The sequence below is a fragment of the Amaranthus tricolor genome, chromosome 8 (assembly GCF_026212465.1).
Source record: "Amaranthus tricolor cultivar Red isolate AtriRed21 chromosome 8, ASM2621246v1, whole genome shotgun sequence".
In the NCBI taxonomy this organism is placed as follows: Eukaryota; Viridiplantae; Streptophyta; class Magnoliopsida; order Caryophyllales; family Amaranthaceae; genus Amaranthus; species Amaranthus tricolor.
The window spans coordinates 25,444,860-25,470,140 of NC_080054.1; the positions used below are offsets into that span (position 1 = coordinate 25,444,860).

Sequence of the window (25,281 nt, forward strand, 5' to 3'; positions counted from 1 at the left end):
TGTGGATAGTCGTCATGGAAGTTGGGTATTTATAGGAGTTTGATGGGAATTAGACCAAGAATTTTTTGTAGAATAAGAACAATCGACTAGTTATTTACATGCACAAAGCTAGACAACTAGAGTAAGATTTATTATGAGCAAGTTGAAAAGTAGTATTTCATTGTCATACCCGGTGTATCCCACTTATAGAAATTATGATCGTGTCTAGGGAGAAAAGGAAGACGATAATTCATACCCATAAAGGAGGATGCAACCAAAGAATCCTTCGGCTCGAGAAAGATCCTCCAAAAGAGAGATTCCTACAATGAGAAGAATTGAGTGAAGCTGAAACCGTAGCAAGCCCATATTATATAACACAAGCTTGACCTTTATCATAAATTAAAAAGAAAAAATATAAATAAAAATACATATAAATAAAAAAATAACAAAGTAATAAAAACAAGTGAAAGAGTAATATGTAAAAGGCAAAAATCAAGAACATCAATTTGTAGGTAGGAAAGTTCTCTCCGGCCCTTTCTAGCTTAGAGAAGTTTCTATAAGAAATGTTTACAGAAATTAAGAAAATAGAATTTTTTAAATGTTGGATATATTATTTTATTAAATAATAAATTTAATGGATGAAAAATAGGGACTGTAAACTTTAAAAAAATATCAAAAGAAAATTAGTAGAATAGATATTTTTTAAATTCTTTTTCTTCATTTGTAACTATATTATATCATATTTCATTTTCAGAAATTTCTAATTAAATACTTTCTACAGTCCTAACTAAATGTAACATTTTTTGCTTTTTACACTATTAATGCATTGATTAATTTGATTCTAAATTTTCTCACTAATTTGTAGGAGATTATAATATAGTCAACTAGTCAAACAAAATCTTATTAGATTCGTCTAAAATGTAATTTTCAAATATCAAACTTTACAATTTTGGATGCACGTAATCAAAAGACGATATCACTGCTAAAACTATTGCATAGGTTTGTGTGAAAACCCTAATATTACATTTCAATAGGACTGAAGAAGTATATCATAACATAATCATGTCAAATATATAAATAGAAATTAATATACCATATATAAGGTCTGGTTAGAATAAGGATCTATCTTATTTTAGTATGGAAATTAGGTATATATAAATGTTTGGCCGATAATATAGACTTGTCAAATTAGTTAAAATTCGATCAAATTACTATTGATAATGATAAATTTATTTCAATACCATTACAAGTATAACTTAGAGTCGATTCATGTATCACAAATTAATAACTCAAAGGTATTCGTTATGTTTTGGATTTGTTGCGACTCAAGTCAAACTACTTGTGGTTATAGGCCATATGGTTGATTAGTTCTCCATATAATTAGAGTTGGTTTTGAGTTTACATTTGGTTCAATTAAAAATATGGTTAAATTAACTTTTACCTGAGCTCTAATATGATATTATGATTTGGGCATTGTTTGGGCCGAATAAAATTCGATTTAAATCAGATTTATTAGACTGCTTTTATATACTGTTATCGGTTACAAAATTTGGTTAAAGTTTAGTTTTGCTTCGTCCTTTTTGAGTGTCAATTTGTTTGGATACGTAAATAATTTAGATTAAGCGTGTTCGGTTAGACAAGAGCAATTGATTTTGGGTCATATGTTTTTTTATTTCGGTGTAATATTTTGATTGATTCATCAGTTTTAAACTTTATTCCACACAACGTAGTTACTAAACTATTTTTCAACATTTGTGTCCCACCCTTTGATAGTAAAATTTAAGGGATAAAGAAATACTGCCGAGGCGGGCTAAATATAGATAGTTGGTACTTGCTACCACCATGCATGCACGTAGCATATCCATAGACCCTAATAGTGGGCCTATCGGCTACAGCTAGTATTGACTTTACTATCTATATACAAGTTCGAATTATGAAATTACATATTTTAATGCCATGCTCACTTGCTCATAGAATCATTGAATATAAAAAAAAATTATTGTGATAGGCGGTTTCTTTAAAAGATTATTTTTGATTATTAAGTCGATCTATAAAAAATGTAGAGTAAAAGTAAGTAATAAATTTTAATAGATTGGGCCTCAGAAATCACGCCGTCTCTTAGAAGATTGGCTGATAAAAAACAGAAATAGAATAAAGCTTTGCTCAATAATGGCATGGTGTAACAGCAATGAAATCCTTTCAACTTGCAAGAAGCTGAAGAGTTAACTCCCCCATCCGGCAGCTTAGCGTTTAGATTGTCAACCAGTCTACGAGTATGTCGAACCAATAGCATGTCATTTTCCGACCCCAAGCTATAACGATACCAGAAAACAAACTGGAAAAAATTGTTTGAAAGTTGATCCTTGGTTAAATTAAGAATAACGTCCAAATAACACAATGCCTTGCTACTGAAGTAAGTGGGCGGTCTACTCTACGTTGTCTTACGTTAAGTGCATGCAGAAGGGTTTTTAAGAGTGTGCGAGGTGATCGACCACACAGGACTTCTCTTTCTCCCGTATATGAAAAAATTAATCAAAAAAACTATGTTAAATTTATTAATAAAATATATATATATTTACTATAAATAAGACGCAAAATAAAAATTTTACACAGAGTCCCTAAATTTTTCAAGACAACTCAGAGCGCATGCATGAGTAGTCACGGATCGGAAGACATACCCAACAGTTCACGCTATCATATATGCAATTGGATTTTGCCGGGTAAACTAATAGCAACGGTCCCAATGCTAGCTATGCCCATTTGCTCGACTAGATTGTTCATACCAGTTAAATGACTACTTTATTAAGAAATGGGCTTGAATCAGCATTGGGTCTTGTGATTAGTTGGAGAACAAGTAATACATTTTACAAATCTATTAATATTATTAAAATAAACTGCTGATATCATCACTATTTAAAATTGTTTACGTGTTATAACCTTAATAAAAATTTTTCCTCCAACATTCAATGATGATATTATTATTTTTATAACTACTTTTTTTATCTTTGACTTTATTACTCACATGATTTGACATATTTGAAAATCATATATATTATTTTTTTTTCAATTATTTATAGAATCTTTTTTATTTTATTTATTAAATGAGTATTATTTAGTGTATTGGATATTTGAGATGGTTAAAACATAATATACTTTTATTAGGATCTTTTGTTATTTATATAATTGGTTGCTTAAATGCAATGCTTGATTCTAATATGATTCATGTTGTGACTATTTTTATGTAAATCATTTATATTTTTCATGACAAAAATTATTTTTTTCATTTAAACTTTTATAAAATAATTTTACATATTTTTGTGTTAAATTTGATTTTGAAATGTATTATTAATAATTGTAATACTTTATATAAATTAATATAATTTATGTCGAAAAGTTTAATAAAACTGTGCATCACACGGATACTATCTAGTAATTATGAATTCAATTCTCATCTAATTCTGGGGACTCTTCCTCACCCTACATTTTATTGAAAAAATTGGGCTTGACAATCCATGAAAAAAATGAGAGAATTAAGGTGATGAGAAGATAAAAAGTTTAGTTGATGTCTATCGTCTACGACTAATCAACTTAATTCAGCTCAGATAAAAAGTTCCTCCTAAAATCGAAAGTAAGCAAATTACCCATGTTAATTAACGATAAAACTGATAAAGAGGTTGTTTTCGATTAACTCTTGGTAGCAAACGTCATGTATAGGTTTATATGAATAAAAAGTGCACACGATTTAATAAACCATTTTACTTTAATACAGTCCATTATTATAACCCAAAACCACAAAACTATATCTTTAGCCTCATATAACGACAATCATTTAGTGAAGAACAAGAATTCGTTGCATTTTCTTAAAAATAAAAACGGATTGACAATAGCCAAAAATGTTATAACTCATTATTTTCAAATAATGCCCATTTTATTTATTTTTTGAATTGCAAAATGCATTTAATTGACATTTTTTTTTTACCATCCAATAAAATTGCTACATTGAGTTTTTGAAAAGAAAATGTAAAAATTCCAGTAGGCAGAGTAGATGTTATGAACCAGAATGATATAATGTCATAGTTGTAAATCCCTATAAAAATAGTAATTTTTAATATATTAAGGAACATAATAATTTCCCATATAACCCATGCAAAAAACCATTTTCAACACCATGCAAACAATATAACATCATTTAATTCCTTTTTCAAAAGGTGGTTAAATATAATGAGGCTGTAATTGCCTTACAAAACTTTTCTTGCTTCCCTACTTTTTTGAACATACACTACTCAAGAGAATTTCGGAAGGATCTAACAGTAATGCCTTCAAAATCTCTTAAAACATAGATCAATAATATGATCTATGAATAATGTTTTCCCGGCCTTAATTAAGAACAAACTTGTTAAATTTCTACTAATCATCATCATCATACCCCATATATCCCGCTCATGGAAGCTATGATCAGGGTCCAAAAAGAGTAGGAAAACAGCGAACCATACCCTTGTTAAATTTCTACCTAATGAATACGGTAAAATTGTTAAGATGGATAGTTTTCAAGCGTAATCTTTATGTAATTAGTGTAAGATCAGTTTCGATTCATAAAACCCTTGAATAGCGCAATTCCTAATCCACCGAAAGCGATTGTTGAAAGTAACACAGCTACAGGAAGCTTAAAGGGTTCAGAATCAGCTACTATATTCCTTTTACCCTCGTGTCTTACACGACCGTACCTCTTTTTCTCCCCCAAATTCTCTTGAAACAGAGTGCACAGATTATCCAGTCGATGCATTATTTGACGTTGCCCTCGTGCTATTCCTTGTAGCTGCCGAAAAAAGACCACACAAGATTACACATATCAACATGTACTAAAGATTGTGTGTCCTTTAGAATCAAACGTCATTGTAGAATACAAATACAGGTTTTGTTTAGAGTACTACCCAATGGTAATCTAAAACAGATACGGCAAATCAACCAGCTACGAGAAGCAAAAAAGTGCACGAGACCAACTAACCTCGTCCATTAGAGGAGACTCCTTATTCAACTGAGATAAGGATGCAGAATTAGGCAGAATTGACCCTGTTAACGATCCATTGCTCAAGCTAGATATAAAATATGATGTTGGGGCAGAGCCATTGCAAGTTTCGGACTGCAGAACCATATTTTGTTGACTAGGAGACAATTTCTTGACTGTCAATTTAGAGCTCAGCTCTTCAATCCTATACGTAAATTCGTCCATCCGATCATTTAGTGTCAAAATCTGTTCCGATAGTTGTGTAGCAACTCCCTAAAAGACACAAAACATCAAAGGGAGAAACAATTTGAGAAAAAAATATTTTTTATGCAAAATAAAATATGCCACTTGAAAATTTTGTTTTTCGTTTTTTGCTCGTTCACAAACCTTGTTTCCCTCGGATCCCACTGATTCGGAATTTCTCTCGTCATACCTCCTGTTGCTCACATTATAGCCATTAAACTTGGAAACATTCTGCTCTCTCTGATTAGTGTACGAGCGTGACATACCACTGCACCAATGTTGATCTGAATGTTAGTTCCAAAAGATGCCTACTTTCTTTACCAACAGAGAGAGATTAGCCACAAAAACAATCAATTCGCTTTTTAAAAGCCGATTTGGACACCAATTGGCCCACAATCACATGGCACTAAGCGATTATCCCAGACCCTGAGATATTAAACATACATGGTAGTCCATGAAATATTGCATGAATTATGTGAGCGTACATGCTTATATTAAATTCCTAGACGTACGTTGTCTACAGAAAAGAGGTTATTAAGACGATTCAGTGTTTCAGAATAAACATACTGTCTTACAAGATTATCTTGCCTTCTCCACAAACTTTACGGATTTTATCACTCTTTTTTTTAATATTGGTGTAAGGCCAGAGAATGCTACATGCAAGAGGAGGTAGGGGGAATTAACGGTGAGAATCGAACCCCTGTCACAAGGGTGAAAGGAAAAATCTTCAACTACTAGGAGTCTAGGACAACCCATTATTCTCGAGTTTCAACTTCAGCATAGGACACCTCGATCAACAACAAAAAGCATAGATACCTCAGGCCCATAATTAAAACCAATAGTAATAGATTCTCCCTTCCATTTCATAAACTTTTTAGACTTCCCTTCAAACGTCACAAAATAAAAGACAATGCAAACTAAAAAGCTTAAAGCTATCTTCATATTAATTCCATTTCCCCTATCAGATTGTCATGCAAAATGTTTAGTGCATTGAAAACTATAAAATATTCATGCTTTACCTGAAGACGTTTAATGCATGAGAACCTTATAAAATATTTGTTATGAGACAGCGGAAGCAAAGTCGATGAACAATAACGAAACAATAAGAAATTCAATGCAAACAATAAGAAAATGACACAAGAAATTTAACGTGGTTCACCATCGATGTAATAGCTACGTCCACCGGCACTGAGATCAAATAATTTCACTATGATCGCAAAGAATTTACAAGATGAATTCCAATCATTCACAATTTATAATAACTCTCTTATGATCTCTCTCAATTTGTGAATCATCATGTATTAACCCTAAATGGGAGTTTATATACTAATGCCCAATAAAAGGAAGTTATTACATAATAAACACAAAGTAAGCGCCCCAAAAGACACCTCCCGTGAAAAGAAACCGCCATTTTGCGAGCCGAGTACAACTACGCGAGCCGCGAAATGAAGACAGAACGCACTCCGCGCCCCGCGGACTACCTTTTTGACCCATATTCATCTTCTTCAATGGTACTTGCTAGTTTGAGTCACCATTAACAACAATCTCAACCTGGACAAAAACTTGTATTCAACAAACAATCTCATCAACACATAGTGAACATATCTCAAGCTAAAACCCGATGCAAAGCTCATACATAGCCATACATCCCAATAAGTCTTCAATCAAGACTCATCCCGACAAGTCTTCAACCAAGACCCATCGACCCATCACATACTCATCACCAAGTATAACAACTCATAATGCTCCACCTACATCACAAGCACCGGGTAAGCTCCACCTTAAGGCCAACATGCCTACAACAGGAGCTCCCCAGCACTGCCTCTAAGGGCCTACTACATCACATAGTAATCAATGTTTAGCAAGTCTAAGCAATGTTTAAACTTACTAAATGGAACAGACTTAGTTAAGAAATCAGCTGGGTTGTCAGCGGTCCTGATCTTCTTTACCTTTACCCTATTGTCAATACGCAAGAAATGATACCCGGCATCAATGTGCTCGGTCCGATCATGGTGTACTTGGTCTTTAGCTAAGCAAATGGCACTTAGACTATCACAATACACCATAGAAAAATCCTGTGCAATACTCAGTTCACCTACAAGGCCTTTGAGCCATATAGACTCCTTAGCAGCAGAAGTTAAAGCCATGTACTCAGCTTCAATGGTAGACAATGTAACCGAAGACTGCAATGTAGACTTCCAACTAACCACAGAACCACCCAAAGTAAACACATACTCGGTTACTGACCTCCTGGTATCCACATCAACTGCATAATCAGAATCACTATACCCAGTTATCAAACACTCCTTACCATTCCCATACACAAGACCAATATCAGTTGTCCCTCTCAAATAGCGAAAAATCCTTTTCACCCCCTGCTAGTGCTCTCTCCCAGGTCGAGCCATGAACCTACTTACAACACTAACAGCGTGCGCAATATGTGGTCTAGTACAGACCATAGCATACATCAAACAACCAACTACGTCGGCATAAGGGACCCAAGACATATACGCCAACTCCTCCTCAGTTTGAGGTGACATAGACAAAGACAATTTGCAGCTCACAGATGTTGGTGTACTTATAGGCTTCGATTTCTCCATCCCAAAACGAGACAAAATCTTTTCGATGTAACTTTTCTGAGTCAAGAAAAGTTTACTCCTAGCCCGATCCCTATAGATCTCCATACCCAAAATCTTCTTAGCTGGACCTAAATCTTTCATGTCAAATTCCGACCTAAGCAACTCTTTACGTCTAACAACATCAGATTTATTCTTTGTGGCAACAAGCATGTCATCAACGTATAACAACAGATAAATCATGGAACCATCATCTAGCTTACTATGATACACACAACAATCATACAAGTTCCTAGCAAAACCATGCGAAACCATAAAAGAATCAAACCTCTTGTACCACTGCCGAGGGGATTGCTTAAGTCCATAAAATGACTTTAGCAATCTACATGCATAGTGCTCTTTCCCTGGAATCTCGAATCCCTCGAGCTGCTTCATCAAAATCTCCTCCTCCAAATCACCATGAAGGAAAGCCATCTTAACATCCAGCTGCTCCAACTCAAGGTCATAATGTGCTACAATTGACAATAGCACACGAATAGAAGCATGTCGAACCACCGGTGAGAATATCTCCACAAAGTCAACCCCTTCTTTCTTCTTAAAAATCCACTTACACCCTACAAGCTTCCTCCCCTCTGGTACCTTCACAAGTTCCCACACTCTGTTCTTGTAAAGAGACTGCATCTCTTCACCCATTGCAGCAAGCCATTGCGCCGACTCACTACAATTAATTGCTTGTTTATACGTGGCAGGTTCATGACTCTACATCAGCTACACTCAATGCATAACCTGTCGAATTCTCAACAAAGCAATTTCTTCCTTCCATCTCTTCGATCAACCTAACGAGCTTCTTGATAACTCGTCTAGGTCTCTCAAGAATGGTGTCAGATTGACTAGATGACCCCTTATTAGACTGCTCCACCTCCTCCCCAGAGTTAGGAGAAGGTGTAACAACCTCAGGTTCAGGAGTACTCAACACTAGAACCTCAGCATCATCATCAATAAACTGTACTCGAGGTAAATCAGTAATGGATGATTGGTGTACCTCAAGCACTCCATCTGTCTGTAGTATGTTCTCCCCTTCCTTCCCCAAATCAGAAGACTCCGAGCTCTTCTTGGAATACATGGTGCTCTCATCAAAAGTGACATCCCTACTAAGAATGACTCGACCCTCCAAAGATGAATAGATCCTAAACCCCTTCACACCATCACCGTACCAAACAAAACACCCCGTCTTGGCTCGTGGATCCAGCTTACCCTCACTAACATGATAATAAGCAACACAACCAAAAATCTTCAAATTAGAGAAATTAAGCAACCTACTACTCCAGATCTCAAACGGGATTTTGAAGTCAATTCCCGAATGACCCCTATTGATGATATAACAAGCTGTCATCACAGCTTCACTCCAATACCTCCTCTCAAGCCCTGCATTAGAGAGCATGTATCAAACTCTCTCAAGCAGTGTTTGATTAACCCGCTCTGCAACACCGTTCAGCTGTGGTGTCATCCTGACGGTATGATGCCGACCAATACCTCATCTGCACAGAACTGATTAAACTCCTCTTTGCAAAACTCTGGCCCATTGTCTGTTCGTAGCCTCTTGATCTTCCTACCCTGTCAATTCTCCACCAAAGCTTTCCATTGCTTAAAAGCTTTGAAGACCTCATCCTTTGACTTAAGCAACCTAAGCCATGTGTATCGGGACTTGTCATCTACAAATGACACAAAATAACGGAAACCTCCCATACCTTCAACCCTAGATGGACCCCAGCAATCTGAATGAAAATAATCGAGCACGTCATCAGTAATGTGAGCACCCTTGCTGAACTTTGACCTATGTTTCTTTCCAAACACACAATGCTCACAAAACTCAAGGTTGGCAACCTTGATCCCGGATAGTAGACCCCTCTTAGACAATAGCTACATCCCTTTCTCCCCCATATAACCAAGCCTCATGTGCCAAATCTTGGTCATCTCCTGGTGAGACACCGATGCGCAAACCGTAAAACTAGACAGTGTGACACCCTCAAAGACATAGGGGGTATTCCTCTTGATACCCTTAAGTACCAACTTCGAACCTCGATAAATGGACAGCTCCCCATCCGAAAACACTCCATTGTACCCCAAATCATCCAAGGTACCCAATGAAATCAGATTCTTCCCCAAAGCAGGGACATGTCGCACCCTAGTCAATGTCAACTTTCGCCCATCACTAGTCCTCAATCTCATGGACCCAATGCCCGTAACCTTACAAGGTGCGTTGTTACCTAAAATAACATTACCCCCATTGCAAGACTCATACGTGTCAAACCAATCTCGACGCGGACTCATATGGAACAAACACCTGAATCTAGAACCCAATTATCAGAAAGATCCCCAGACTTGGCAGAACTCACAAATGCCAAGTCTTCCTCCTAATTATAGTACTCCTTCAGTTTTTCCTCAACTACTGTAGCTTGGGACTTGCCCTACCTCACCGGACAATTTGCCCTAAATTGACCCGGTTCCTTACAGTAATAACAGGTCTTCCCCGCAGTCTTACCAGATCCCTCATTGCCGTTTCCAGCACCCGAACCAGTATTGTTGCCCTTGTTAACCCCCTTCTTCCTTTTAGATTTCCCAGACTTAACAAACAACCCACTGCCACTTTCCCCGTTATCACCTATAGCTTTCACCTATAGCTTTCTGACGAAGTTCCCTAGTATGAAGTGCTGCCTTCACTTCTTCTAGGGTCAGAGCATCTTAATCAACAACAAAAGACTCAACAAAATTCTCATAGCTAGATGGTAGAGACACAAGTAAAATCAACGCAGCATCCTCATCATCTATTTTAACATCTAAGTTACGCAAATCCAGTAAAATAAAGTTCAGTTTTTCAAGATGTTCCCGTAAGGGAGTACCTGACTGCATTCAAAGGCTGAACCGCTGCTTCAGCAATAATTTGTTGGTCAGCGACTTAGTCATATACAATTACTCCAATTTCATCCATAGTACCACCGCTGTAGCCTAATCAGCGACCTCCATGATGATATGATCGTCCAAACTAAGCAAAATGGTAGAATGAGCCTTTTCCTCCATTACTACTTATTGCCCGTCAATTAATCCGTCTTCCGACCCCGCAGTAGTACTCTTTGGAGCCAACGGACGGCAGATTTGCTGTTGTTTCAACAAAGCCTTCATCTTTATTTACCATAGCTCGAAGCTATTTTTCCCGGTAAATTTCTCGATTCTTATTATAGAATCTCCAACCATTGTTTCACTCAAAAACTCTCCAAGGACTTAAACTTAAGCTCTGATACCAATTGTTGTGCGACAGCGAAAGCAAGGTCAATGAACAATAATGAAACAATAAGAAATTCAATGCAAACAATAAGAAAATGACACAAGAAATTTAACGTGGTTCACTACCGATGTGATAGCTACGTCCACCGGCACTGAGATCAAATAATTTCACTATGATCGCAAAGAATTTACAAGATGAATTCCAATCACACCCACAAATTATAATGGCTCTCTTGTGATCTCTCTCAATTTGTGAATCATAATGTATTAACCCTAAAATGGGAGTTTATATACTAATGTCCAATAAAAGGAAGTTATTACATAATAAACACAAATTAACCGTCCCAAAAGACACCTTTCGCAAAAAGAAACCGCCATTTCGCGAGTCGGGTACAACTATACGAGCCGTGAAATGAAGACAGAACGCACTTCGCGCCCCGCGGGCCTGGGCAGCAACTTCTCCGCGCCCCGCGGGCCTGGGCAGCAGCTTCTTCGCGCCCCGCGGACTAACTTTTTGACCCATATTCATCTTCTTCAATGGTGCTTGCTAGTTTGAGTCACCATTAACAACAATATTCATGCCACTATTCCTTCAGATTTTAAACTAAGGTACATGTTGAGGCCATTAAGGTGATGTGATGCTCCACACGCATGATTAATAACAGCATTTTCAGTATACTCTTGTTTCTCAAAAAAAAAAAAAGCTCTTATGCACCTTTAGGATTTCTCACCTAGACTCATTAGAGGCACTCACTTGTTGCCCTTTCTCCATGGTATACCCTTCTAAAACGACTATGTTGAGTTAAGAGTTTGAGCATTATCAGAGTGTCAGGTGCTACAATGAATGTAAATACAATGCAATGCGGTCTCAAAAATGGATAAACCTACTCCACCAAAACATTAAGTCCACCTTTTTTAAGGATGAAACAGAAAATTAAGATGAGATGTTAGATAACGCACAAGAACAATGATAAATGGCGATAATAGGTGATGGCCAAACAAATCTGCCCGATCCAATGCCTAGAGAGTAATTAAAGTCATCAATAGAACCTGAGGATAAAGAAAAAAAGTGGAAGGCTTGTTGGTTCGTGTTTTCACAAGTCCATGAAAGTTAAGCAACAGTAAGTAACCTTAAAGAATTGTTAAAGTAAGATCATTCAAGTGTTAACCAGACAGAATGTCAGACCTCTTAAGATTCTTGTGCCTCCAGGTATCAGCAAATGCTTGAGATAGAGTTTCTTGAGGACTGGAAACCCAATCATCATCTAGGCTGAGCTTTGTCTTCAAATCTTCTGGTAGTGCCTTTACAATAGATACAATAACTTAAAAGCTAGAAAAAAAAAAAACAAAACAAAGCTAGAGCATTTCTAATACCGTGACTTCTTTCACAAGCTTTTCTAGTTGAATCTGCTCAATGTAAGTGCGTGGATTGTACGATCCTTCCAAACCCAGCTGCTCAGCAATAGATCTTACAAGCTCACGATCTCTTCCTTGAACCTAAATTTATATAGAAGAACCGCCAATCTGCCTTAGAGAATTTTGTAATGAACTGAATTGATTGAGGTAAAATGAAAACAACGTAATTTTAAATAGGGCTCCAAGCATTTGAGAGGCCTTAATCTTTCCTAGTGAGTCAACCAACTCAATGATAAACACTATAATCAGATGCTTCTCTCCCTATCCTCTTCCATATTTAGTTATTTCTCATTTCCTATCTCTATTCTAACTATAAATATCTTCTTTTGCATGCTTTTTCTCCTCAAATCATATGATTATATACCCAGATTATCCCTATAATAGATCACAAAATTCACACATACAGCAAACTTAACGGCAAACCCAAATACAACTTTAAATTACTTTCAAACCCGCGATATGTTTAGGTATCCTACTTAATCCTTCATGCAAGGTGAAGTCTCAGCAAAAGTGCAAAAAATAATTATATACTTATCTAGATATTTTTAACTCGCAATATTTTCTTTTTATGGAAATTGGAAATTTTTGCACCACTTGGTTATTCGCCATTACCTTATTCATATCTTTCTACTCCTCACATGTGTCCTCTTTCTTATCTCTACCTATTTCTCTTCTCCCCTTATTTTTTGTGAGACCACCAACCATCATATCACCACGTTGAGTAACAAAAACCTAAGTAAGTACATACGACATTGTATGCAAGTATTTGCCAAGTTATTAATTAGCATAATGAAGTTATAATTTGTAAGATCAAATTTTAGAGCCAAAAATAGATATTTATTTGATTTCAACTTACAGTGCAGAATAGTAAAATGACTCTTCATTCATGTTCACTTCTTATTATGTGAAATTGTTGATGATGTCCACAATCAAAGATCAACCAGAGAAAACTCTTTGTTATACAAGGTTAAGTTGCGTACATACAAATTCCCTAACTCCACTTAGGCGGAAGGCCCAAAGTGATATTGGGGTAAAAAAATAATCTGTAAGACTATATTCCTAACAAGAACGAGTACAAGCTATAAAATATATTACTGCAGGCTGAATTAAATGCACCACTTTTTCCCAATACTTCCCCTCTACCCTCAAAGGTTTTTTAGACACGAGATAAAAATTAGATTTCTAAAACTTTCAGTGTAATCTCAAACTTAATGTAAACATTACAATTTATGATTCCATGGATAAGAACTGAAAATGAATGAGCACAAAAAGCGTTGCTCATTGGCAGAATACAGCACTACATAAATTAGCTGATACTGCAGAAGAATGGTTGTCAGAAATAGACACTCAAAATTTGCAAGACAAAAATAGCAGAAGTTTATTGAATAATACCTGGATATAATGACGATTGAGTTGTTCCAGCCAATCAATCTTCACAGTCACCTTACCATCTGAGAAAACATGGCTGGTTCTTTTGAGGATAGCCGCTATTGTATAACCCAATGCCATGAGTCCACCAAGAAGACGCACGGTAACTTCGAAAGATATCCTGGGTGATATGATGAACGGACTTTCTTTTAATACTTCCTGAAATATCCAAAAAAGCATTAGGTAACATAGTGCAAAAATATTACATATGCCGAAAATTCTATAAATTATCACGTTATGCCATTAAGCCATAAGGCTTCGCGGAACGGTTAGCTCAAATCCATTATCAAATGGCCATTATTAAACGGAAATGGCCTCAATTTTATTCTATGGTCATACGCCGGTATCACCAAAAAGCAATGGAACACCACGACAAAGTAAATTATTTCTACTAAAGCGACATCATTTCCGATCCCTCCAAGTAAATCAATTTGCAGAACTTCATCAAAAATGTATTATATATAACATTCTATGCTCTTGAACTTGCTATACTTCTACAACAGCTTAGAACCAATGTTTGCTGCTAAGAATTCATGACATATGAGTCCTGATTCACTTCAAAACTTCAATTTACAATCCAATACTTCCTCTTCTTTGAGCGTAAAGAAATTATTCCCAGGAACCTTGTTAACTGCTCATGTTCAAGATTATTTTTTTTTTTTTTTTGAGAAAAAAGCGCATCTAAGTTTCCATGCTAAAGTTCCATGTCCTTTCCTTTTCGTTTATCTAGTCTCTCAAGTCGCAGCACTACGAGTGTGGGTAGCAGTGTACTATCTAACTGAGACAGGTCAGTACCAACTGTATACCTAACGGAGAGAAAATGAGGTTTAGATTGGAAAAATTACAACTCGAACTAGATGTCTAAACATGGGACTAATGGCAACCATGTTGATTTCTTCACTCACCAGGGAATAAGACCTCATGTGATTGTAGAATTATCAGCTGTTTCTGAATTCAAACTAAGGCAAACTCACCATCAACAAGAGAACATAAAGCCACATCCCTTATTGATTAGTTAAAATATAAACTACAAAAATCTTGCAGTTTACTACCAAAAATTCTTGGTTTGATCAGACCTTTCACATTTTGCTAGTAATACATGAATTTCAAAGTGTCCAATACCAAGCAATATACTTCCACACACAATTATTGGGAAACCATAAAGCACTTTCTGAAAATCGACAAGTAAATATTGTTGATTCAGTATATATAATCATTGTAATTTTACACAAGAATTCGCACTTTAAATTTTAATCCATTACATCAGTTAGCCCAACTGCAACCTAATGGAGTGTACGTGATTGGGATGGGCAGCCATAAAGTTTTAATCTACATCATACGTACTTCACACTAGGGGAACTATAAAGCTCTGCTCTTAATCATCATCCAAGAAAACGCTAGGGGAACAAGTAGTCATCACTCAAAAATCCATCAAGACGTAGTTTGTCCTCAAAACTCCTCTAGACCACACATTGGGCTAATAATAAGCCAAGGTGGCTGCTTGCAAGCTATTAGAACTCCGCTCCATCCAATTAACTAGGCTTGAGTTCTCAATCTAATTAAATGTCCACATATCGTTAGGCAAGGTGTAACGGTCCGCATTAAACCGAACAGAACACAAGTACCATATGGCAAGATCCGGGTGGAGAAACATATTGCTAATCTAAAAATATACGGATAATGTGATACGGAAAGTAATAAGTATGACTTCCTTAAGCAGATGTACAAAAGGGCAAACTGCTCAGGTAGGAAATGTGATAAGGAAAGAGAAAAAGAAGACGGGTGGAGGCGGGGAGAAGAGGAAGGAACTTGTCAAACAACCTCTAAACCCAAAGTCCAACTTCAACTCCAAGAAGCTTAGGAATTTTTGATGGGATTCAAGGGAACCCAAGGAGGAACAATGCAGGTCAATGGACTGAACAGAAAACTCCCAAACTGTTGTTGGACAGGAATGAAAAAAAGCTATTATACCATTCGAATATAAGACTTGTTTAATTTTCCTTTCTTTAAGAATTGTAGCTTGAATTTCAATAAGAGGCCGATGTGCTCTCAAGTTGTAAACGTTAACTTAAGTTTCCGCTCGTTTATCTTGTTTCATTTTATCTTAGTTAGTTTTCCTTTCTCAGATTCTATCTACAAACTCGATCTGTAGAACATGTCAAGCTGGTATTTTCAATTTTTAAGTATAAGAGTAGCGATCCGTTTCTCCATACGGATCTTTCCATATGGTACTTGTATTTGGCTCAGTTTTATTCAGATCGTTACACAAGGTTAGGAGATTGAATGTACGAGCCAAGATTAAATTTCCACTTAATTATTCACAAGAAGCAAATTTTCATATTCGGGTCGTCTCTAATACAAGAACGATTCTATTATGTGTTCCAATTACATGTCAACCATTCCTTTGGTATATTCCTTGGTCCTAGCAGCATTTCATAACCTATATTTTAAACATTTCTGAGCCAACCAACCAATAATTCTGGTGAGAAAATCACATAGCTACAGCTCCCCAACTTAGCAAATTACCGGAAACTGGAAACTTACCATCAAATCCCATTTCGAAAACTTCGTCCCCGAAACTCTAGAATAATGTTTCAAAAACTTAGTTCCTTAAACACCAAATTAATGTTTCAATGAAAAACGTTTCGTTTTACAATTAAAATATTATAATAAAAAAGGATCCAGTCATATGAACCCTTCGAACATCAAACTGTAACACCTACGATTTTTACATCTTTGATTACCATTTTAAACTATGATTATCATAATTAATTAATAATGTTAATGTTTGAAATTTCGTTATCGTTTTAAAATCTATTTTTTTTATATAAAAAGTTATATTATATTGAATAAAGGCTTATTTGGTTTGAATTATCTTGGTGATGCCATAATGTGTTTATTTATAAAGCTATAAAAGCAAATAACCAAAAAGTTAAAATAAAGATAACGTAGTATAAAATAAATTTAAATTTTATATTAGTTGAAAAATAAATAAATAGTACTTTTAAATATTAGGGTCAATTCTTAGTTTATCTTTTATCTTTTTTTTTAAGAAAAATAATAGTAGATAATAGTAGTATAGTAGTTTAGTAGTAGTTTTAGAAGTAGTAATAACAATAATAGTGGACAATACTAATAATGAAGATGATGAAATAAGGATTAAAAAAATAAATTAATTAATTATTTATTTATTTATTTTTGAGTTTCTTACGTGGGACATAGAGAAACCTTCTCATATTGTGACTCATGAGGTTTCCATTTCAATCTACTTTGCCATCCTAATCTTCTAAATTATAGAAACCCAATTTCTCTCATCTTCTTCCTTAAGTAAACACCACAACCAAGTTCCCCATGAAAGCTGCCCACACAGCCACCGCTTGCAAAGCTCTTTCACCACCGCCAAGGCTGCCGCTGGTCAGCGACGTCTAAAGACTGTAGAGATGCTTTTCATCCTCTCCATAAACTTTCCTCCAATTTCAAGTTACACCCCACTAAATCAAATTTTATTGAGATTAATTTAAATTATGTGCATTAGAAATTGTTACTACTTGTTGAATTCTAGTTGTTGAAAGATTGATATTGTTGGTTCAAAGTCAGCAAATAATTGAGATTTTGATCAATTTACTCCAATATAGGGTTTAATTGGAAAAGTTTGAAAAAAAAAGGAATAAAATTTACTCATGACAAGAATTGTTTTATGTTGAAGTATACAATAGAATGTCAAATTGATTTTTTTAAATGGAAATGGAGTTGTTAAGTGTTAACTTTGTAATCGCTAAGAATTGAAATATAGAATTCTTGTTATTTTTAGCCAATTGAAAAGTCATGTGTTATTTAGGTTATTTCAAGAAGGAGTATCGAATAAATTTTACTAGTATCGAATTTTGAATCGAAAGGATGAGAGTGAATTGGAAATGGAAATGGAAATTTTTATTGACAAGCTTAATTTTGGTTAGAACATATATAAAGACTTTGATTATAAGTGGGTATTTTGAGTAGTTTTATGATTCAAGAATGAGATTTGGATTTGAATTGGGTATTGATAAGTGGTATTAAAGGAGAATGAGGAAATAAGTTTAATTATAAGAGTGGCAGCGAGGAATCGGTTATGGACTTAGTAGGTTAAGTTGGTTAGGGTACTCAAGTTGAACATAATGCTACAAGCATGAATATGTATTGGAGTTGAGCAAACGAGTATCAAATTGTTATTATGAATTTAATATAATTTTTGCAATAGGTGTTTAACTTGAGATCGGTAATATGAGTTTGAATTGAAACTTAAAAAGAAGGTTGAATAATGAGTGCTCCTTTTGTTGGGTTAATAATGTGTTGTGTTTATGATGTTTAACTTTTTTTTATTAGGACTTATAAGATGATCTTGTTAGTATAGGTTATGAGATGATTTGTTAGATGATCTTATATAGTTGAGAATTATGTAATTAAAGTTAGTAAGTTCGAATATGAGTTGATGTGGCTACTGGGAATTAAGAGTTATTAGTTAATTTGAGATTATGAGTTGGTTTTGTTTTGTTTGAATAATGAATGGATTATCGGTTCACATTATATTTAAACTATTAAGTTAGTCATATAGTTAAAATTAAGTTAAGTTTTTCGATATGATTACAAATTATATGTCAAGTGAGTAAGTCAAATAAAGGTTATGCCTACATTATTCATAAGTATCATTTTGTTTACAAGTATGTATATAATATCATTGATTATATGTTAAATACTCTTTCCGTTTCCTAATGTTCTTCCCATTTACTTTTTGCACAGTTTTCAAAGTAAATTTTGAGTCTTAATATCTCTAAATCCGCATCATAAAAAGTATATAAATGTGTACTCAGCATAAGCTGACGGTGGTTTTGTTCTATGAACCTGTCCTGATGGAGGACAGGTTTCAGGACAGGTTTGAGATTGTTGAAGTCAACGACACCTAGAAGCGTAAAGATGATTAATCAACAAAGTAGTCTCATCCAGTCATATAAAGGAATGTAAGTAAAGTAAATCTTTTATTCAAAATTATTTTAGTACCTATTTTGGATTATTGCAGAAAAGATTCCACCCTACGAGGTGATGTGATTTTGAAATGTTTGGCACATGTGCCACTGGCTGGTTGTTATTTTGAAATGTTGGTTTTGAACTTGCAGGGTGACTTTAAGTCAAAAAGGAAAAATTTTGGTTAATCCGATTTACAAACGGAACTCTGTCAGATTTTCTACAGAAATTTATATATTTTAAATCGTTTAAAATAATTCTTGTAATGCTATTTCTTTACATCTTTTAAAGATTGTAAAAGTCTGATATTTAAATTCTAGATAGATGTCTAGAGGATAATATAACCAGTTGAGTAATTGAATATTATAACATAATAGCCCGATATAAGTATTAAGCTTTTGCATTAGTTTAAATTAACCTTGTTTAATCAGCTGGTTAGTTTCGGGTTGTTACACAGACACAGTCATATTATTATTAAAAAAAGGACCCAGTCGTATTTCCTTTCTGGTAACATCGAACCCCAAGCCACATCAAGGGTACACGACTAGAAGTTTGAATAGTCATCCCATGATAACATGTCTCCTCAAAAATTAAACCTACTTCACAAGCATTATTCTTTACAGCAGATAGTCCAGATTCAGTTCACCGATCATAGCAAAAACTAAGATGAGAAGGTTGGAAATTGGAATAGCATACCTCGAACATAAGATTGTATTTTCCATCTTTATTTCTCATTCTTAGATATGATTGGCAAGATTCTGGATCTTCACCTGGTGGTAGAAGATATATATCATAGGTCTGCTCAACATTTTCCTTCAGATCCTCACACAAAACAGATTTAATATGATCCTCTGGAATAGACTTTGACGACTGTAGAAGGAAGCGGGAATTGTATTAAAAATTTGGTAGAAATGCTATCACAGCATTGCTAACATACATCATCTTGTAAACTACAATAAGCCAATCGTCAGATCTCTGATTAAGTAATTACCTTTAAGATAAAAGTAGCATTCTCAAATCCAGTAAATGGATTGAACTTGTTTCTTATCTTTATGTGTGCAGTTTCTAAATCTGGCTCAATGAAAGCCTTGTACATAGGATAAACCTGCAGAGGAGTTCAAATAAGAATTCCAGATAAAAAGAACGTTTGCAGTACCAAAATAATTGTATTATACAGGCACAATAGACAAACTGTTTCAGATATTTGCTGAATTATCTCCTCCGGTTCTTGCCCAGCACGCTGTATGTCCCTTAAAACTCGTTTAACAAGGTCAAAGTGAACTCCACCAGTTACAGACACCCGAAGGTCCAGAAAAGGCCTAAGTTTTTCACCCAAAGCATAGATGCCCTCAATTATAACAATTCGAGAACTAGGAGCTTCAACTGTCCTGCATCAATATGCATATTCATGAGTAATGAACTACTGATACATGAACAGCCAGCCAAAAACCTGGGGGTGGGAAAGGAAGAACCATAATTGCTACATTATAAAGTACGCACACCATCTAAGAGCTTTAGGCCCTTACATGGTGAGTAGACGAGTACATATCGAAACAAAAAGAAAGTAGCAGAGAAAGATAACTCTTTTTGTCATACATTTCATCATGAAGCTAAATAACAAAAAACAAATGAGGTGAAGAACAAACAAAACTATGTGAAAGCAGTTAACAACTTGCCAATCGTTTTACTTTAAGAGATTTTGTAATTAAAATTACATCTTAGATTAAGACTTAACTATTTCTCACTTAATAACTTGAATCACACAGAAAACACGCACAGGATATATCATACAAGCAAACTTGTTTAAAATATGTCCGAAAGAAGGAACCTGTATCCTGCACGGGAGCTTGTCTTAAAATCATAAATGGGAACCTGGGCTGGCTTTCCTGCCTTAAGATCATTTATATTCTGGAGCAATGTATCATAATCCGTCAAGCGTGGATCTGTTCAAAAAGCATACAATGTAAGAACAAAGAGGTATGAACTAGCTAGTCCAAGTCATAGTGAAAAATACTGTTTCAGTCACGGTCGTGGAAATGGTGGCAAAACGGATATCGTGGTCAATACGGATAATTTTGCAGTCAATGTGACCTATATTTCAGTCGCGATAAACTCAAAAACTTTTACAATATGGTCATGATACGGTGATGCGGCCTTATTGTTGCACCATGATCCAGGTACAAAACGCTATGTTCGCTTTGATACTAAACATTGAAAGTGCTTGATACATAACAGATCAGCACCGTGACCAAATGTTAATTAATGACCACCACATATTGACATTCTGAAAAATTTACCTCGAGATTAGAATCTAACCAAATTAATGGTCCTCCATTTCTCTGACATCGGAATCAGAAAAATGAGCACCGTGAACTCAATTATCACTAAAATGGGTCGGATCTTACAAAAGATCTAAAACTGATTTCAAAGAAAAAATCCCATAGATAATAAATGTATAAAAGGCATAGTCGATACATATCAAATCCATATCCAAATTCTGTTTCTCTGTGAGTTTTATCAAGAAAACAACTCCTCCTGTTGATCTTATCTCATAGTACTCACATAAAAGGTGATGTCAAGAAGTCCTTTTCAAAAGACTAAACTAGCCTCTACTCAGTCACCAAAGGAGGCTAGTCAACATTATGTTGGCAAGATAAAGCTCAATGATTCTTACACTATACACAGGACACTATATGAAACAATGAGATTGAATCCATTGGAATTTGCACGCAACAAACTAACAATAAAAATTACACAGGCAAACAGAAGCACAAACATGACAACACAAACTTCATTCAAAAAAAAAACACCTGCAGCCTAAGATTCAATCAATGTTTTTGAAGCGTCTAGTGTTATAGGACGACAATAATAAGATTATACAATATATCATGTAAAATGGAGGCAAAACTATTGAATTTACAAAAATTTACCAAAAACCACATTTTAAGCATATGAACAAGTACGAACAATTAAGACGTCATCTCTATCTTCAGAAGAATTTAAGCAATTACGCATTTGGAAACATCGCCTATCTAATATCCCATAGGTATTCAATAAAAAGAAGAATAAAAAGTATATTACCATCAAAATTGCCATCGACTATCCGACTAGCATCATTGTAGTTGTCCATTGATATAACAGTAATAGTCGGCATGAAATTCAAAATTTTCTCAGTAAACACCGTTTTTCCAGCCCCTGATGGACCAGCTAGTCCTACTAATATGATTCTATCATTATTTTGAGCTAGCAATTGGCATGCACGGATAACTACGAAGAAACCTTTATCAAACGATAGTGATGCCTGAATTGGAACAACCTCATAACGATTAGAATCATTTCTCTTAACCAATCGAACTTTATCCTTCAATAAGCCAGAGTTTCTATGATGTGACCCAGAATCAGAACCTTCCTGAGCCATTGCCATAAACTGATGTTCCTGCTGTCCACAAGATACTTAGTCACAAACATATCCAATACTAAATACATAGAAGTAAAAACTTAAGATAGACCATGCCCAGAGCATCAATCATGAGTTCATTATATAACTTTTTGGAACATAAATCAGAAACAGCACCTTCATCAGCCATATTAATTGAACTAACAACCAAATCCTACAAAAAATCTTCCAAAAATTTCTTTTGACAATGCAAACTTTTTAAGATTATCAATGTTATAAACTTGTAAATCAAGTGCAAAAATCATTATAATATAGTACATTATATATAGTTCAAAAAATCATCACAAAAATACTAAAATCAAAATCCAAGAACTATAAATATTTGGAATGCCAGAAGTAGAATCTTATAAATTGCTGAATTATTGCCAAACAATTTGCACTCTCAATATCTCACACATTAGCGTCGTACTTATCTCACATATTGATGAACATAAATAAAATGATAGAAATCAAATGATACCAACTTTTAACATCAACAAAGACTTTCAATTTGGGCAATAATCATAAGAAAGAAAAAAACTTGGCAACTCCTACTAATAGAACCATTATAATAATTACACATTACACATTGTTGAAACAGTATTTCCATCACAAATTCTTACTGTGTGGAAAATCAAGCTGATGAAATTTGAACAAAAAATCAAGAACTAAAAACAAAAATATAAACCATAAACACAATTACGTCAAGTTTCAAATATATGGATCTAACATCTTTTAATAACACTGAATAAGGAGCAAAATAGAAATTAAAGAATACCCAAATTGTAATTTGAAGTGATGAACAAAACCCAGATGACGGAAAATACAAACTAAACCAAAGTACAGAAAAATGCACTTACAAAGTGGGGATATGTAGTACAAAGACCCAGAAAAATACGGGGAAGTCAGGTTATGATCAGTAATTATATATTGGATTTGGGTTTTTGTACTTTTTGAAAATTAATAATGATATTTTTAGATTTTTAATTAAAAAAATGCGTAATGCAGAAGGTGAATTATTGAGAATTTAAGATGGAGGGAAAGAAGCACAAGAATTCAATTGGGCTTTGAAGGCCAAAGAGGCAAGAGGATGGAGGAATCCTATTTAAAGCATTGGGGGAAGAGAATATTCAGCTAGTGTTGTATGAGATTGTTTTACCGTGAGACGGATCCATATAATTAAGTCGATTAAAGTTTTTTCTGAAAAAAATTGATTGAGTTAAAAATAATTTTTTTTGCAATTTTTTTAAGTAATTATTAAATCAGCTCATATTAAACCGTCTTATAATGAGACGGTCTTAATAAAATAAAGATAAAGAATTTGTGAGAATCTTTAGTTTCGTTTGCGTAATGTTTGAGAGTTTCTCTCACTTTTATGACACGTTTTCCTTTTTTTTTTTTTTTTGTTTGCTTGTAGAGATTTAAGACTATTTTTAAATAAAAATAAAATTAATAATAAAAGATTTAAAGAAAAATTTGGTATATTTTTTTAGATATAAAAAAAGATAGATATAGAAATTTGTGATCAAATATATTGTATTATTAAAATTAAAATATTCTAGATTTGCCTTTTAAGTGAAAAAAATGAGTGTTGAATATTGATGTTTCAAAGTAGGGACTGGCCGGACTGCGAAGCAATTAATTCAAGAGGTTGGGTTGTGTTACCGACTTACCGATTATGGGCATTATTTTATATACCCAAATTTGACTTTATTTTGATGATTTGATTTGTATTTGTCTCTTATTATAAGTTTTGCCACATTATTTTGGACTCTGCTATAAAAATTGTTATATGTTTTACTTACACTACTTTTAAATTTAATTTGCATATTTAATTTATTTTTTCATCTCTTCTCAAAATACTTTTACAAAGTATATATCTTACCATTCATTGAAAAAGATGTTCATATTGTACTTATTGCAAATAAGAACATAAGGGGTATTTGGCAATTGACTGTTGGTTGATGGCGGTTGATTTTTTAAGTTGACTTGTTTAACCAGCTGAAAATGTTGTTTGTTTTGGTTGGCTTTTAAGTTAGCTGAAAAAGTTAGTTGTTTGTTGAAATGTTTGATAAGTTTAAGTATTGATTGTTGGTTGTTTATTAGAGAAAAATGGGCCAATAAGTCAAAAGTCAACGAAAAAAGTTAGGTGGAATAACTTTTTCATTTTAGCTTAAAAGCCAGTTTTTTAACTGCTTTAGAATCTATTTACCAAATACGTTTTTGGCTGTTTGACCAACTAATAAGTCATAAGCCAAAAGCCAACAAAAAAGGCTAAGGCAAAAGCCATAAACTAAACACCCTATAGCTACTTGGGTATCCGGAATATGCCGGCCATTGGATTTTCAATTCAAGCCCCTATTAATTTATAATATGAAATATAATATAAAGTCTAAATAATTATTACAAAATTAAAATTTATTTGGGCCATTTAAACAGATAAATTAAAATTTAATGGTGAAATATTATATCGAGGTTTGATCGAAACAAAAATGACTTCAGTTGGATCAAAACATCACTAATTAGGTTTGATTCTAAGTCAAACTATATATTCACATTCAGAGTCATTTTATTTCCTCAAACTCAAATCGAATTATTTTTTCAAACCGAATTAAGCTTAGATCAAAACTAAAATAACATCCTTAAAAATTTATCACCAAATCGCATATCATCCGAGATAATAAATATTTTTTATACGTGACTCATAAAGCTATAAATATTATATCTCATAAAATATTAATTTTTATTTGGTAAATATTATAATATTTGAGCTACAAAGAATCTAAGTAGAAAGGATTGAAAATCTTGCTCTAGCATCATTAGTCAGTTGTAAAACAGTATAGCTTTATGGGAGTGTTAGGGAATTTCTAACAACGAACAATATTGTTACTTGTTTGTTGTTGCTAATCGCTACCCCA

General features: G+C 34.3%; 1 protein-coding gene across 6 annotated transcripts; it reads right to left on the bottom strand.

Annotated features, from left to right (window-relative positions):
• Positions 1-4,068: 4,068 nt before the first annotated feature.
• Positions 4,069-23,444, bottom strand: LOC130821061 (inorganic pyrophosphatase TTM2-like). Of its 6 annotated transcripts, none has more exons than XM_057686666.1 (12): positions 23,224-23,444; positions 22,009-22,363; positions 20,756-20,870; positions 20,120-20,315; positions 19,919-20,032; positions 19,624-19,797; positions 13,894-14,088; positions 12,460-12,582; positions 12,272-12,387; positions 5,372-5,495; positions 4,985-5,257; positions 4,069-4,795 (listed from the first exon to the last, which is right to left on the bottom strand). In XM_057686666.1, the coding sequence occupies exons 2-12, from the start codon at positions 22,349-22,351 to the stop codon at positions 4,559-4,561; spliced, it is 2,010 nt and encodes a 669-aa protein (XP_057542649.1). In that variant the 5' UTR covers positions 22,352-22,363; positions 23,224-23,444; the 3' UTR covers positions 4,069-4,558. The 6 variants fall into 6 exon arrangements, 4 of the variants coding, with proteins under 4 accessions (XP_057542649.1, XP_057542650.1, XP_057542653.1 ...); XM_057686667.1 differs by having other exon boundaries at positions 22,009-22,366; XM_057686670.1 differs by having other exon boundaries at positions 23,142-23,444.
• Between the last annotated feature and the right edge of the window lie 1,837 nt (positions 23,445-25,281).

Coding starts and splice junctions, on each gene's coding strand:
- LOC130821061 (XM_057686666.1), bottom strand. CDS start 22,351: ATGGCAATGGCTCAGGAAGGTTCTGATTCTGGGTCACATCATAGAAAC. Junction 5,258..5,371: donor TGGGATCCGAGGGAAACAAG/GTTTGTGAACGA, acceptor TGTGTCTTTTAG/GGAGTTGCTACACAACTATC. Junction 4,796..4,984: donor AGTCTCCTCTAATGGACGAG/GTTAGTTGGTCT, acceptor TTTTTTCGGCAG/CTACAAGGAATAGCACGAGG.